General features: G+C 36.3%; 1 protein-coding gene across 1 annotated transcript in view; it reads right to left on the bottom strand.

Moving 5' to 3' along the window:
* Positions 1-17,606, bottom strand: part of LOC121368233 (zinc finger protein 267-like) — a 92,834-nt gene that overhangs the window by 9,806 nt on the left and 65,422 nt on the right. The window contains exon 4 of the mRNA XM_041492870.1: positions 15,981-16,343. Coding sequence (XP_041348804.1) covers positions 15,981-16,343 — 363 coding nt within the window. The remainder of the gene's footprint in view (positions 1-15,980; positions 16,344-17,606) is intronic.

Below are 17,606 nucleotides of genomic sequence, written 5' to 3'. Positions count from 1 at the left end.
AAAACTTACTCCAAACTCAACATATTTAAACTGATTTTATCATCTAAACTTGAAAACAGTTACAATTAACATTTTCCCCACACAATCGATTATGGATTTTTATTATCAATCATCACATTAGTTGACCCAAATCCCATAACTGTTGACTTTTATAATAACACAAGCACTTTAACAACAATTCCTGGCATTTTGAAACAAAAAAGTAGGAAAAACTAGGTATTTTGAAGAAAAAGTAGGACAAATAGGACAAAGACCAAAAAGTAGGCAAAGTAGGATCGCTGGAAAGTCTAAGAATTCAAGATGGCTAACAAAATGGCTACAAAAAAAAAATCAATATGTTATATGCATCACCTAAAACAATCTTTTTGAAACCAACAGCTACATGCAAGTTGTTCAATCCATTAAAAACATATCTACCAGTAAAGTTATCTAAAATATTATCTAAAATAATAATTTGTATGCTGACCTCTATGTTTTACGGGTGCACTAATCTACTTTTAAACTATCTAGAAGAAATGTTACATCATACAGGCCAAGTCTGTAATCAACCCCTGCAATTGCCCACGACAACCAGCAATGATGTGGAGATTTCCGTTGAGTTTTTCATTCAGCATTTGTTTTTGCCTGGACTTATATTGCACCGACCAGTGACCCATAACTGGTTCAACAAAGGCCATGGTTTGTGCTATCCTGCCTGTGGGAAGCGCAAATAAAAGATCCCTTGCTGCCTGTCGTAAAAGACAGTGGGTTTCCTCTGAAAAACAGTGTCAGAATGACCATATGTTTGATGTCCAATAGTCAATGACAAGATTAAAAATCAATGTGCTCTAGTGGCGTCGTTAAATAAAACAAACTTTACTTTTATATTGGATTTTATTTTCAAGATGTATTTTTTCCTTATTGTTAAAAATAAAATATACTTAGTTAACTAAAAACAAAGTAAAAGTAAATAATAAAACAGTAACTGCACCGTGTGTGAATCTCAGCGCCATCGAGCATGATCAAAAATACATTTAAATTACGTTTTGTTTTGTTAACGTTTGCAAACTACATGTATTTGATTAGTTCGTGACGTGGCCATTTGGTTTACCGTGAAGTGCTATTAAACCAGTCTGGTAGACTTTTTATGCTCGGTAAGGCTGAATTTGATCCAGCATTAAGTGAGTTTCAACTAGGTCATTGAACTCTGTTGACTGTTCTGAGCACGTGCATTGCAAGGACCACTGGCTTGCAGGGAGTGACAGCTTATAAACTGTTAACTGTGGCTATGGTGCATTACGGGTCTTTTATTTTCAGTAAAATGTTCAACATACACTCCTATACAAGCCTGATGATGAGCTATTTGTAGATATACATATAGAGAGAGATCATTCAGATAGTTTAATAAAAATTTCTCTGTCATTTATATTGACAAAACATGCTACTATATACCCTTTTCTGGTGCCGAGTGGCCTAATCCAGAAAAACAAAACAAACTTTAGCGATTTACTTGGGTTAGAAAGCGGGGAATTCAGTTTTGGTGACAGATTTCCTAACAGAAAGTGTGTCATTATTAAGGAAAATTATTTTAATTCTATATCGCATTAAATATATTCTGACACTTTGATATAATATAATTAAAAAATAAAGATTGAACTGGCACATCATTGCGGACTGACTATGCTGGGTAGGTGTAAGACCACTACACCCTCTGATATCTCTCACTATAACCACTAGCATCCAGGGCATAAAATTTGGCACGGATGATTCTGTCGTTCGTCTGTCGGTTATGCAAAACCAATATCAACATAAACGACGGATCATTCGTGCAAAAGCTGTAATCGCTTGTCAGAAAAAGAAAAAAAACCATGTGTTACCTAATATAATCAATGTTTTGGAAAACTGCGTGCAGTAGGAAATCCCTGACCTAGATGTACGTCATAATGTGCTTGATTGTAATGTTCTAACCAGCTTTCCCTCCGTCGTTCAAATTGTCCAGCTATTTTTTTCATGACTACCATCACTTTCGTTATAAAACGCTACCTAAGTTGGCATGCCACCGACATATTTACAATTTGCTGACATTTGCACGCGTCATGATATCTGGTGTTTGAAGCATGTCACAGAACTTTAATGAGTAGTTTCTTAGAATATTATATTATATACCAATGCAATTTAATGACACTGACAAAAACAAAATATGTTTTTAAAATAAAAATAAACGTGTGTCATCATAAGCAGTGCTGGAGTAAAACCTCTAATTCGGGCAAAAATTATAGAGATATTTGGGCAAAATGTGCTAACCTGATACCTTTTTACCATATACATGTATATCCATCATTCTACCATCAAAATTAGTTGTAAAAATGTGTAGTGGTTCGTTTGCAACCCTTTATAGCTGTTTGGTAGTAATACTAATATGAATAAATGATGTTATCCAGATTCGGGCATTTTCGTTTAATTCGGGCAAAGAAAGCAGCCTGCCTGCTTCACAAAGGGGAGTCCGTACACCTATGGGTGTCATGGAAATATCTCTCACCGCTACTCCAAGCCAATCGGAATAAGTCGGCTGATTATGGATTTCCTGCGGAGTTCGACACTTGTAGGTTCTTCCAGACTGCATGATTCGAGTCTATTAATAACAAACACGATGACATTCTAGCGACTGTACCTAGTGTCGGACAAAATGACCGCTATTAACTGTGCAGCTACCATTAGATTGATTAGTTTAAAATCCATTTTGCCTGTCACAAGAGCATGTAGTATTATTAACATGCACCGCGGTGCACGAGATCTCGTGACAATCGTGTTCTCGTTACTATGAATAGCATTTTACAGGATTCTTAATTTCCAACAAATCGAAACTAGCTTAATTTTTAGTTTCGCCTGGCAGCTTTCAAGTTAGTCATAGCACACAAAAAGTATATTTTCGTATTTATGGTAGGATGGTTTAATAGAGAAAAGCTACAAAAATCACTCATCTTAGATTCTCGTTTGATTATCGTTGCCCATTAACATTTTCATTTTTATCTAACTATTGAAGAACATCATGCGTGTAATCACTAAAACCACACTAACTTAATTGGTTGTCCAAAAAATTTAAATTTTATGCCCTGAACATCTAACAACTAACCAACTGTCCTGGACAGCCCAGATACCCGAGGTGTGTGCCCATGACAGCATGCTTGAACCGTAATTGGATATAAGTACGCAAATAAGTTAAAGAAAGAAAGAAATGCTATACGACCCTGAGTCATAACCCCCACTGCAGAATTATAATCCGTGCCGGTAGTGCTGGTCCGACTATAATTTCTGGTAATCGATTATAAACAAACATACACATACCTTATGCTATGGAAATTGCTGTAATGATCCAAATGGTGTCTATAAAAACGGTAACTACAAATTTCAACTCTAATAGTCTTGGAGCCAATTTCACTAAACATCGTAATTAGCTACGTTTTGCACGTAAACGTATATCTATGACTGAAGAGCATTTCACAAAGAAGTGTAAACGTAAGTTACGAGTAAAGTTAGACGTAAATCTAAGAGTGCCCTCGACCACAACTAGTCGCACACGTAAATTGCTACATCCACTTCGATAATTTAGTATTAAATCTACCAAAATAATTGCCAGACTACGCATGGGTGTTTCAGTTGCTTTAAACCAAATTAAATTTAAAATGAAAAAAACTAATAGCCCTAATTGCACCCAATGCAATACTATAGAAGATATAAACCATTATTTATTCTTCTGTAATAAATACACTAATAATAGAATTAAATTAAAAAAATTCTTTAATAAAAATAATATTGCTTTTATTCCTAAAAATTTATTAAATCCAAATAAACAGTATAAATTAACGATAGATAGGTTATTAATGGCCTATATGTGATGGAGACAAATGTTAATATCTAAGTATTTAATTTATTTTGATTGATATTGGTGATGTTGGCCGACTGTTACTTGGGTCTGACGTTCGCCCCACGTTGTGTATTATCCCTCGGTGGGGCCGGTTGGGCCCGTGCCATAGTCCGCACAGTTGTGTATTATCCTCTTGTGTCGGCTATTTTTGGCCGGCCTTCATCGCTAGTATAAATTTAATGAATAGATGATAATAATTAATAATGACAGTAAAATCAAATTAAATTAAAAAAAATTAAAAATAGATTTTTTCCCCCACCCCCCCACCCCTCTATCGCTCTCCCAGAGGGCTGTAATGGTGTATGGTTTGTATTAATTAATATTATTATATAACTAACTTATTTTTAGTTAATTAATTTTAGTCTTTATTATAATTTTATTCTAAATTTCATGTTAGTTTGGTTATAGTTTAATTTTTCCTTTCTTTTATTGTTGTACGGCCGTGGCGCATATCGATCGATATTTCGAGTGTGTAGCCGACTCTGCTCTCTGACGTCAGAGGTCGGAGCAAGGTCAGAGCTCAGTGTCAATGCGCTCCACGTATCGATCGGTTTTGCGGCACTATGTACACACTAGCTACTGTCCTATTTATAGCCATATGGCTATTTCTTTTATTCCTCTTTCTTTTATTCTTCCGTTATTTGTTTATTTGTTACTGTTCAGTATATTTATTAGTATTTATTTATTATATATTCTTTTCTGTTTTTTTACATATTAATTTTAGCCTTTGGTTAATCCACGCTTTGTTGTTGTTGTTTCCCTAAGGTCACAGTCGGGTCACGACCTGGTATCTTCACGCTAAGTATCTCGGCTACTTGTCTATTTGTTGTTTTTACGATAAAAAACGTTTTTAACATTGTATATAATTATATTCAATATACTATAAACCGTGAAAAAAAATGCGTGCGTATAAATTTTGCATCGTTCGCGTCCATCCTTGTCGTGAAATTAATACGCACACACTATTTTCCAGTTTGAAGTGTACGTGCTTAAAGTAATTTGTTTTGTTTTGAAATATTTTATTGAGAATAAAATTCACAAAAAGATTCACTCAACAGGACACAGCCTATACGTACATGAGCTCTCCTTGATGGTGACTAATCGTTAATTGTTTCATGTAACTTCAATCGATGGCAACTAATCGTTTATTGTTTTATCTACCAAAGGGTGTTAGCAGTTAACAACTGAAGCTGTGAGTTGTGATTCTAATACAGGTGAGGTGGGTAGGGCCTATCCCCTCTATAGACTCTGTACCAGGCACAATTGATTGATGTAGGATAACAGAATATTGATTTACAGACAGTAACTTTATAACAATTACAGTGAGCTGTCTTTATCCACTTTTGTTTCAGAGCTGTCAACGGTCGTTCGCGAAACTTACACGTTGCAAACATGCGCTAAGGTATACATTCACGAAAAAAACACATCGCAATATTAATACGGTTTACAGTATGTGCCCCTCGCCTGCCCCTACAATTTAGTGGGGGGTTGTGATGCCGGTGGTTAGGTTTTCTTTGGGGCCATAGAACGTAGGCGGTTTGGCCTTAGGCTTACTAACTTACTTTTCACGTAAATCTACGCCTGTTTTCTTTTGCAGCTCATTTAGCATAAATTTGACATCTAAAGCTGATTATTAATAAATCAATGTGCTCTAGTACTGTCATTAAACAAAACAAACTTATAACTTTTCAAAGAAAGAACGAATAAACTTGATAAAGTTTAGAAACCACCGTTTTCGGTATACCAACACACGGTTGTACTGTACCAAATAAACTCCTATAGGCGATAATGTTAACCTATGTAGTTAAAATCACTATATTATGGGTCAATTCCCTATATTTGCTTTGGGAGTGTGTGTGTGGGGGGGGGGGGGGGGGGGGGGTTGCACTGGTGGGTCGGGTACAAACTCTATCAGATATTGAGTTACAATGGTAAAATTTAATGTGATAAAAAAAAGTCTCACAAGTGTGTGTGTGTGTGTGTGTGGGGGGGGGGGGGGGGGGCGGCGTATCCCCAGGCCCCCTCCAGTTCCTACTGGCCTGATTTGGACAAGTTGATATGCACTTTTCAACAAAGTAGTATATATACTGCAAAAAGGGTCTGCATTAAAAAAAATAACTCATGTCCTCCCCATGGATCCACAACTAAAAAATGTCCAGGTCATAAACAGCTTATTATTTGTGTAGGCAAAATGCAAGATGATGTTTGGGTGCAGTGGCGTTGCGTGGGTTGCCAGCATCTGGGGCAAAGCAAGTATTGCGCCCCCTAACCAGTGGACCATTAGCACTCCCCGAGTCCCTTCCACCAGTCATTTTGCGTCTAGACAACTTTCACCCCAAAGAAAATAATAGTCAGTTGACCAGGCAAGTCATTTGTGCATGATGTTGAATTTTAAAAAGATGAAAGTAAAATATGGTACAGTGCGTCAAATATAAGTTTTAAAATAATACATTTGATAGCAGGGGCGGATCTAGACATTTGTAAAGGGGAGAGGGAAAGAAAGAAAGAAATGTTTTATTTAACGAAACACTCAACACATTTTATTTACGGTTATATGGCGTCAGACATATGGTCAAGAACCACACAGATTTTGAGAGGAAACCCGCTGTCGCCACTACATGGGCTACTCTTCCGATTAGCAGCAAGGGATCTTTTATTTGCACTTCCCACAGGCAGGATAGCACAAACCATGGCCTTTGTTGAACCAGTTATGGATCACTGGTCGGTGCAAGTGGTTTACACCTACCCATTGAGCCTTGCAGAGCACTCACTCAGGGTTTGGAGTCGGTATCTGGATTAAAAATCCCATGCCTCGACTGGGATCCGAACCCAGTACCTACCAGCCTGTAGACCGATGGCCTACCACGACGCCACCGAGGCCGGTAGGGGAGAGGGTGTCACAGAATTGTAATAGGAGCAAGTTGAGTTTGTGCAAGGCAAATGAGCCGAGGTCCGAAATGTTCGTAATGAATGAATGAATGTTTAACGACACCCCAGCACAAAAAATACATCAGCTATTGGGTGTCAAACTATGGTAATGCAAATAAATAAAGTGATGATCAACATCAGTATAAAAATTCAAGACTTAAACAAAAACAGTGTAAAGAACTGTGCAAAAACACATATATCACAGAATTTTACGGATACTGAATTTTACTCAAAACTTCAATTTTGTGCTGTATTGGCCATTCTCAAAGAGAATGTTACACCCCTACACCACGGTGAGGTTACAGCACACGCATATTGTCTTTTTTTTTGCTGCATACATTTGCATATATCCAAAAATATACAGACTCGTCTTAACAGAACGCTATCAGCCTATTTGAAAAAAAAAATTAAAAAAAAAATTGAGTGGATTAAAAAACCTTTTTTTGGTTTAACGACACCACTAAAACACATTGATTTATTATTCATCGGCTATTCGATGTCAAACATTTGGTAATTCTGACAAGTAGTTGTTAGAGGAAACCCACTACATTTGTTTCTTAATGCAGCAAGGGATCTTTTATATCTGCTTTCCCACAGACAGGAACGCACATACCACGACCTTTGACCAGCTGTGGTGCACTGGTTGGAACCAGAAGAAAAACAAATCAGTTGAATGGATCCACCGATGTGGTTCGATCCTGTGACGCTGGCACCTCAAGTGAGCACTCAACCAACTGAGCTAAATCTCGCCCTGAGTGGATCAAATGACATAGGTAACAAAATGGGCTATCACTGGATTAATAAAGGGAGTTAATTTGTTAAACACTTTACAAAAACCAAAAGTGTAACCATTTTATGAATTATCGAGTGGATGTAGCAATTTACATGTGCGACTAGTTGTGGTCGAGGGCACTCTTAGATTTACGTCTAATTTTACTTGTAACTTACGTTTAAACTTCTTTGTGAAATGCTCTTCATGCAGTCGTAGATTTACATTTACGTGCAAAACGTAGCTTACAATGTTTAGTGAAATTGGCTCCTGGCTCTGGGGGTAGTTCGCGTACATTTTTCTTTTAGAGAGTTAACTTTAAAAAATGTTCTTGTCCTTATGTCAAAGTCTTCAGAAGGAGCTTGGGTAACACTTCCAGATTAAGTACAATTTCTCAGCAGCGCACATTTATGTTTTTTGATTGGCCACCAAAGGCTAAAATGAGTAATTATTTGACAGCTATAGATGATTCATTTTGATTTATTTAAATTGTTTGGGTGTTACCGACTATATTTTAGCATTATTCATTGCCATAAACCTGATTTGGGTGTCAAAATTACCTTATTTTACATATTTTTAATCGGAAATCGCTTTTGATTTGAAAGTATCTCAGTCTAATGACTTCTCAGTTAACCAATACTGTAAGCAGAGTTCCACAAATTGGCCAAAAGTTTCTTCATTAAGTGCTCAGATCAATAAAGTTTTCAATTTGATACCTCGCATTGCTGGATGATAACCATCGGGCACACACTGTATTCCTACCCCCTAAAATAAACACTTTTAGGACATTTCATCAAATGACCATATCTCCTAAAGTAAGTGTCTTAAGAAGTTAATCTTTGTGTCTATAAATATGTTTTTAACCCCAAAGAATTGATTGGTACCATTTTTGTGATTTTTTTGGAGTTGACCTATTAGCATAATTCCAAGATGGCGTCCAAAATACTGAATGAGACATAACTTCACATACAGAAGAACATTTCAAGTGACACTTAAAAAAAAAAAGAGTCAAATACACAAACTCTCCACCCCTCCTCCTTTGTACCATATCCCAAATAATAATTAAAAACCCCATCCAATCAAAAAGTCCACGTTAAAGAACAATGTTCAATCATTAAAAACATCAGGTGTTTAAAGGGACACACCCTAGTTATGGCTAGTTAACCATTACAGCGTTGTTTTTCGCTATTAAACCCATTTTTTCACAAATAAAATTGCACTTTACTTACTGTTTATTTAGAATATACATTTCCATTCACCTGAAGTGTTTTTGGTAATCCTGGTTTTTGTAATACCACAAAATGCATTTTTCGTATTTCATAAAATCGCACGCCTGTCTGAGAAAAAAAACGTTGAGCAGACAAGGTCTAATCTATTTTTAGAGGGGATGTTTCCATTTCAATGTCACAGACGTTGGTATATCATGTGACCGTTATCATTTTGGTTCGGTTTGTTTTCTCGTGCACGGTTCGCGCAATCAACATCCGATTTGTTGTTGTTCATTTGTAAGATTTTTCTTCACAATTCGTGAACATTTTCAGTAACAATAAAGTTCAGACAAGTAAGTGTCTCAATACAAAACGTTACAAACCCTTAAAACAAATAATTTTGCTAAGTCTTACGATATCTGGAGAGGGGATACAACCAGGACAGAACAGTTAGAACATGTCCAGGAGAGGTGAAAGAAACGCACCCCAAGTCTGTGAAATTTGTCGTGACATAGGCATTGTTGTGCTTCGAGCGACATCTACCGGTGACATCAGAATACTAACTTTCAAAATTATTTCAAGCAATTGGGACATGCATGGGGATTCCCATGGTATTTATCGATATAAAACCTGCTTTTTCACTCCATTTGATAAAAACATGATCTAAGTGTGTTACAGGTTTGTAGATTAACCAAATTATAATTTATTTTCGCTGGATGGAACTAGGGTGTGCGGCTTTAATATAGTACAAATGAACCTTTCATGAATTATCATTATTTATCCTAAATACTATTATTTGAAGATTACTACATTATTAATACAAAAGTGATTCAACCGTTTCAGGGTCAAGGTGGCTCTGTAAGGCATACATGGTGGTGTGGGCATTATAGAACGCACACTGGATATGAGGCAGAATACTGTGGCTGGTCAGAGGCAGGATGTAGAGAGAGCTGCCTTTAATGAAATCAAAAACCTCTGCATGGAGGTCACAGAAATTTGTGGCATCACTTCCTCTTCTCGGCTGAATATCTTTTCTTGTTACCTAGTCCAGTACAGTGGGGTAGTGCATATCAGAAGTATTTCTACGAAGATGACGATAGATTAGTTTCTCCAGAAGACAGAAGAAACTTGTTTTTGTTTGAAAGCCAAATTATAAGGCTGTTTATATATGGTAGAGTTGTTTCTGGTTCGATGGATCTGAATTCGATTGGTACAGTATCGGTGCTCCTATTTCTCTCAGTATTGTTTACTGATGGGTCATCCACGTACATGTCGAACACATATATCATATCGGTGAAACTGATCATAAACATCAAAAAATGACATGAAAACTGAGAGATCCTGAAAGTTGGAAAGGGTAGTAACATGAACCTTATGTCTATGACAAATTACAAGTTTCTATGATGTGTATATTCGTAGTTCTCAGGCTTGAGATGAGTCTCTAACTTGAGTAGCTAGCTTTTCTCTGGGCTGGTCATCAGCCCATTGTTGAATCTCAAAATAATGAAAACCACCAGTTATATGCTCATGCCATAAGTGTACCAGGTCAATTTGCCTTTGCAGGTTGCCTGAGGTCAAATGTTGCACATTCTGTCAGCATAAGAAAACATCATTCAATTCCTGTAAAAAATGTAATTGCCCATGTGTATCATCCAGCAACCTGAGGTATCACACTGAAACTGTATTGCTCTGAGCACTTAATGAAGAAACAGTTGGCCAATTTGTGGAACTCTGTTTATACAGTATTGCTTGACTGAGAAGCTATTAGACTTTGAGCTACTTTCAAATCAACAGCGATTTCCAAGTAAAAATATGTAAAATAAGGTCATTTTGTACCCCCAACCCAGGTTTATGGCAATGAATAATGCTAAAATATAGACAGTAACACCCAAACAATTGAAATAAATCAAAAGGAATCAACTATCGGTGTCAATTACAGGTAATTATATATTGCATGAAACTCCCAATGTATTCATTTGAGCCTTTTGGCGGCCAACCAAAAATCATAAATATGCTCTGCTGAGAAAATTTATTTAACCTGGAAGTGTTACCCAAACTTTTTCTGAAGCCCTTTGCATACAGAACAAGAAAATTTGAGTTAACTCTAAAAGAGTCATGTATGCAAACTACCCCACAGAGCAATTTGTATTATTTGCAGATTGATCTGTGAAATGTAATGTTTATGCGGCATTATCATTTTGCATAAATACATAATATTCATTATATACCCTATAATAAAATTAGTTAAATCAATTTTGTGTTAATTTATCTTAAATTTATTTGACGAAGGATAAGTCAAGTCGGGTAATTAAGAGTTCTATTTTCAACTTGCAAGATCTGTGCATTTCACCAATAATCTTTATTTTATAACAACCGGTTGTTCTAGATGCTTTTATGGTGTCAATAAGCAAACAAACTTACATATTTTTAACCTTGAGTAAAAAAAGATATAAAATGTTGACATCCGATTATAACCGATGATTGGTTGGTTCAATTAACCAATCATCAGACATGAAAATCCAACCAATTCCCACCACTACTTGCTAGATGTATATAGTACACTAGCTCATGGGCAGACCGTATATCCTCATGCATCTCAATTCAAAGTCCAGAATGACTGAATGAAGGAAGAACTCCCTCAGGGTAGGTGGGAGGTAACTTCTGTTGCGTTAACACCAGGTAAGCATGAATAATAATGAAAATTAGAAACAATGTTCTTATAGTCATATTCAACTTACTGTGCTAGTACAACAACAATGCTATAATGGACTTGATGTAACACTGTTAGAGCATGTGAATTTAACATTAACAGGAGTAGGTAAGAAAAAAGGAGGACTTACCCATTCATCCAGTATAGTCTCAAGAAATGATACAGTGAAATGAAACCACATCATACGAGGTATAAAATGTCAAAAGTGACTTTTAATATAAATTGACTACAACCCCAACTGACATTAAAATCCAAAACCCAACAAATTAAGGTGAAGAAAAACATCTTACAGAGTACAGGTAACAGCAAAAAGACACTACACATGTATCTCCCAGAATGACTAGCACCAGCGACTATTTGGAATAAGGGTATCTATTCTCTCATGGCCCCGCGCACTGATGACTTGCTGCCCCACAATGACTGTTTGAATCCGCTGGGTTCCATCCGGACCAAGCACCATATTAATGAAGTAAAAACAGTCAAACGTGTGCATGTCGACCTTTTCAAACACTTGACCTTGAAGATGTCTAATGAATCATGGAAATTAAGGCAAGCAGAAATCACCCGAATCTCATGAGGCCTGATGGAGAGGTTCTGAAGAACATGATCACTCCAATAGGTTTGTACACTCCAACAGGGTTGAAAATTAGCAGTCGTCCAGTCGCCTATGGCGACCTTTATTGACTACGGGTGACTAAGAATTTTACAAAGATAGTCCATTGGCTAACCATTGATTTTAGGGTCTAGTTGAGCATGAAACTAAATCTTCTGTGCTGGCGCGAACTACATATCTGGCAGAAGACATAGACCAGATCATAGAACAGAAATAAGAACAGATCAGATCTAAAGTCTGACACCAAGACTAACATGATGACATAACCTTCCAAAGATTACTGTAATAAGCAGTAAGTATGCTTTTGTGCTTTGTAATATGATAAAAACAAAATGTACATCATATATTTTGGTAAAATTATTGTTTTGATTTATTCACAGATTTATTTTTCTTTCAATATTTATTTTATTAATAGTCTCGTACTATAGAATTTACACTCTGGTATACAAATTAAGCACGTATACATGCATGTATACACACATATTACATTTTACAGAGGCAGAAAATATAAATTTTTAGACTATTGTCCGTTTGTGTCAAAAGGGAACCAATGAATTGGCATGTAACTTCATAATGAATAATGATCAAATTCATATTGAAACATATTAATTTATTAAGTGTTAAACCCATACCATCTCAAATAAAAAAAAATGCAGAAAAACGTTCAAGACAATTCTTTACAAATTACCATCTACATGTAAATGAATAGGTTAAATCTTCTTTTCTGATACATGTTTTAAGGCAATTGATGGAACATCCAAAGTAATCTGTACGACAAAATTATAAAACATGATCAGGGCCATATCTCTGCACAATGCATAGTCGAATGGGCATTTGGAATAATAGTGGATGATTTCATGGATCTATAGTGCCTCATCTCTAAGAGGACAGCCACTCTTAAAAAAATCTTTTACAGAATATTTCATCCTTCTTACATCGCCACAAAGAGGACTGCTACTACTAGACTAGTTTATTAAAGCATGTGTAGTTCTACCTTTAGTCTATTTGTACTGCATTATGTTTTACTTCATACCAGCTTGGCTGTTCTAGCATATTTTGCCTTTACCGCTGTATTAAAACTGAGATTTAATCTGTATATAATTTAATGATAATTTGTAAAGAAACATTTTTATTTATACTGGATTTCTTTTTCAAAAAATATTATGTGTCTAAAACTTTATTCATTTATTTATTATCGGTTTTCTTTTGATGGAAACAGACTATTCATAAAGAACATTCTAGGTTCGAATTTGACTTCGCATTTAAATTTCAATGTGATAATCGAAGCACTAGTGGAATTTAAGAAGGACCAGTAAGAGTTTTCTTCAACTGGACCTGCTGGCGATCATGGTTTTCATGTTAATTTTCAACCCTGCTGCAAATAGTACTTCGAAGCCCGGACCGGACAGAGAAACCTATTGAAATTATCCACAGGAAACATATGGAACAAACTCTGAAAGATTGCCTGAAGAAACTCTTCTCATGTTGCCTTGTTCTTAAGCCATGAAAATGGGATCAGTCCGTGACTGACCCATCCATGTTGTAATCCACCAAATCATGCAAAAAAGCATGAATCTCACTAATACAACAACACACTGCTAATGAGACAAGAACAAATGTCTTCTACGTCAAATGATAGAGACTAGCAACTTGCATGTTTGTGCATGTTGAACCAGAAAAACATTCCACTTTGGCAAAATGGAAGGCCTCTCAACTGTGTTCTGCATCATGAGATTTGTAGAAAAAATATTGACTTCCACACTGCCTAAGAGTAGTGAAAATAGACAAATGGTGACTTCTCACTCTCTGAACCTGCTGCTTCCTTTCCTGGACAATTAAGAGCCTGATAGGTCATTGCCAGTAGGCGACAAGGGATCCACATTCCTCTTAGCCACCCAATGAATCCCAGCAATCCAGTGACACTGGTAGATCCTCTCCATAGACTGGCCCTTTGAGGAGACAAGCTCAGCAACCTGCTGAAAAAAGCCTGTCTCGCAGGAAAACCCCGACAACCTCGGTCTCTGGCTGAGCAGATCTAGTATTAATGGCAGACGCACCAGTTCCTGCACCAAAAGTGACAGGATCTGAGGACAAGGTTGGCATCTGACCTTGGCCAGAACCTTGCCTAGCAGCATCGGAGGCAGGAAGGTGTAAAAATCCAATCCCATTGAGTCTATGCTCAACACATCATACTCCAGTGCCAGCATATGAGGAACCGGTGACACAAACACTGGCAACTGGTTGTTCAGTCAGGTGGCAAACATCTCGAGTTGGGGGCTCCCACAAAACTGAAGAATTTGCAGCATCCACTCCGTTTGGACAGATGAATGTTGACACAAAGTGTCTGCCACGACGTTGACTGAAGAGGGAATGTGTTTGGCTGACAATACCACTCTCTAACCAATGTGTAGTCCAACCTCAACAAAACTTGACAATGTTGAATTACATTCCGGAAATGGAGACAAGTGCGATGAACTGCTTCCATCTCCAAAAGGTTGATGTGGTGACTCCCCAACATCTTGAAATTGTGAAGGCAGGAATCTGTTGGATGAATGGACACCTCCAGAAGGTTGAAAACTACCCCGAAATAAGTACAGGGCTCGAACTTAAGACTTCGTCTACCACAGCTTTTTTTTTTTTTTTTTTTTTTTTTAATTGCCATCGGTGAAATGGTCCACCGACGGTAGATTTGACCATGCCTGCGGTAATATTTTAAAAAGTGAATTTTCTAACAAACAAACATGACTGAAAGGTTATTTTGCTATGTAGACATATTTAAAATGTACAAATGTTATATACTGGCAAATAATGTACACCAGGTATATACATTTTGCCATCGTTGAGCTTTACCAAGGGCACAAAAGTGCCATTGGGGATCCTTCTAACCTATGACAATTTATATCTCAATGACGGCAATTGCCATCGCGGTGCCATTGTTAACATGTAGAGTGTTAGGTAAAGTATTAAAACGTTACATGGAAATGTTGTCATAGCGTCGCTATGGTTTGACTGGTTTTTTGTGGGTTTTTTACATATGAAAACCAGAATTACAAGAACAGTGTAGTTTCACTTCAAAATATTACTCAAAAGTAGTCATCTGGATGCAACACATTTGATTAAACCTTCACCTTCTGACTACTGTAGGCGACATACTTTACACTGTATACAGTGCATTCCCCAATTCATATTTCACCGGAAAGACTTGTATAATAGGAAACAGAAGTCAATCGAGCTTCCTGTATCTTTAGTTGTTGTTTTTCTTTGGAAAATAACTTGTAATTTTGAGTTGAAAAAGTGTTTTCGGCAAGTATTTTTGCTTGACAACAATGACAGCACGTTGCGGTCACTTTCGGGGATTGATAGCTAATTGTGACAGCTAATTTGATAATAAATTTGATAGTTTTACCAACAACGAAATCACCAAATATTGGGATATGAATCTTAGTTAAAAAAAAATTAAACATTCTGGTCAGAAAACCACCGTTATTGGGAATAATAGACATAAATACTGGACAGCTGGCCACAAATGCCGGTAAAATAAATGTGACTTATTTGATTTTTTGCCTAATTTTAGTCAACATTAACATAAAAATTATAAAAACCCTGAAAATAATACTTACCGATTCATTTATGAACTTTATTTTATGTATTTATAAATTATTTAAGTGAATATATGCGAGTAAAAATTATAAACATGTACCCACTCAACGTGGTTTTGTTAAAAATTAATCCAGCAGTACAAAGGTTAATTGGATATGAGCACAAAAATAAGTTGTATAATGAATGAATGTGGATAACAAAAACAGAAAATACTGTATAGTATATATGTAAAATATTTTATCACTTACAACGCTGTCGACCACATCTCTTCAAATGCTGAGTCAAGTACTCTTGCTTTGAGAATCCTTTGTCACACTTGGGACAATGGTGCAACCAGCTGCCAGGATGATCCAACATGTGCTCTTCCAGCTCAGACTTGTAGCCAAACACATTGCTGCAGACAGGGCATGGGAAGGCAAATGCCTGCTGTTTATGGTTCAGATTGAGGTGGCGCTGTAGGGCCTGTCTAGTTTCAAATGTAATCACACAGTCTTTGCAGGTATAACTTCTCTGTTTGTGCTTTTGGCAGTGAGTGTTGATGTCATACTTCCTAGTTGTGCAGTAGCTGCATAAACTACATCGGTACTTGCCCAAGTGCTTCATATAGTTTGCTGCAATAGAATTAATAACATAAAGTATAATTAATATTATTCCAAAATACATTAAGTATGCATGTTTACTGTGACAATTACTGGCTATTTCTCAAGTAGCAACCAGATTCTTCACCACAAAAACTGTTAAGAAATGAACAATTACACTACACAAAATGCTAAAATTTTAAAATAAACAGATTCGAATCACTGAACATACTTAAAAGTCCAAACCAAATTGTTAACAACTACGATAAATTACTCTCCTACCTTTAAGTACTGTTAGATTTTCTCCTCCTTTTGTCCAAACATATATCGTGAAAAAAACATTACAATGACAGATTCCACATAAAAGAGTCAGACTGTAACGATGTCACTAATATCTACTTTGCCGAGATTCCATAGGGCAAAATACATGCACTTTTTTATCATCTGCCATTTTGCTTTTTTGTGGAATACACTTCAAGAGGGGTTGAAGCCTCCTAAGTATATGACATAATTATTCAGTATAAAGTTGCTATTGAAATGTTTTTGTTTGATGACTATGAATGCATATGTCAATTATTGAGTGTCACCGTAGTACGTTTGCTTACATGTAAATGTCAATAAACATAGTGCCATGATTTCGATTAATTCAGATCTAATTTGTAAAGCCTTACGGAAATAACTTATACAAACGTATAAGTGGAATATACTTTACTTATACGCCACTTATAAGTGGCCTATAAGTTACCCATATATTGGTATAAGTGAAGTATCAGTGTATATAAGTATAAGTGAAAAGAATGGTTAACTGATACATCACTGATACTCCACATATATTTCACCTATAAGTGGTTTATCAGTGGTATAAGTGAACTGGAATTAAGACATTTTTTGTTTGTTTCTATAAGTGAAATATAAGTGAACAATTAGTTTGGAGATAGTCCTTTTGCAAAGGAAATGATGTGTTCCAAATGAACATGGAAAAAACTAAGTCCAAAATTTTTTTATGGTTATTTTTTTTTAATTCATAACTTCTCACAGGATTTATCAAATTCATTCGGAACAGTGGCTAAACAACCAAACATACATTAACAGAATTTGATAATATTTCCAATAATAATAAAAAAAAATATTAATATTAATACACATGATGCTATATGATTATAATTATCCCATGCTACCTCCTCACTTAAATAGACCCTCCAGACTCACCACCTGTCACAATAAATATCTGTAAAATTGTAGCGGCAGGGCGGGGTGTGTGTGTGTGTGTGTGTGTGTGTGTGTGTGTGTGTGTGT

Source organism: Gigantopelta aegis, chromosome 3, assembly GCF_016097555.1.
Source record: "Gigantopelta aegis isolate Gae_Host chromosome 3, Gae_host_genome, whole genome shotgun sequence".
Lineage (NCBI taxonomy): Eukaryota > Metazoa > Mollusca > Gastropoda > Neomphalida > Peltospiridae > Gigantopelta > Gigantopelta aegis.
Note: the sequence above shows the minus strand (reverse complement) of the source record. Positions and strands in the feature narration are given on the sequence as shown.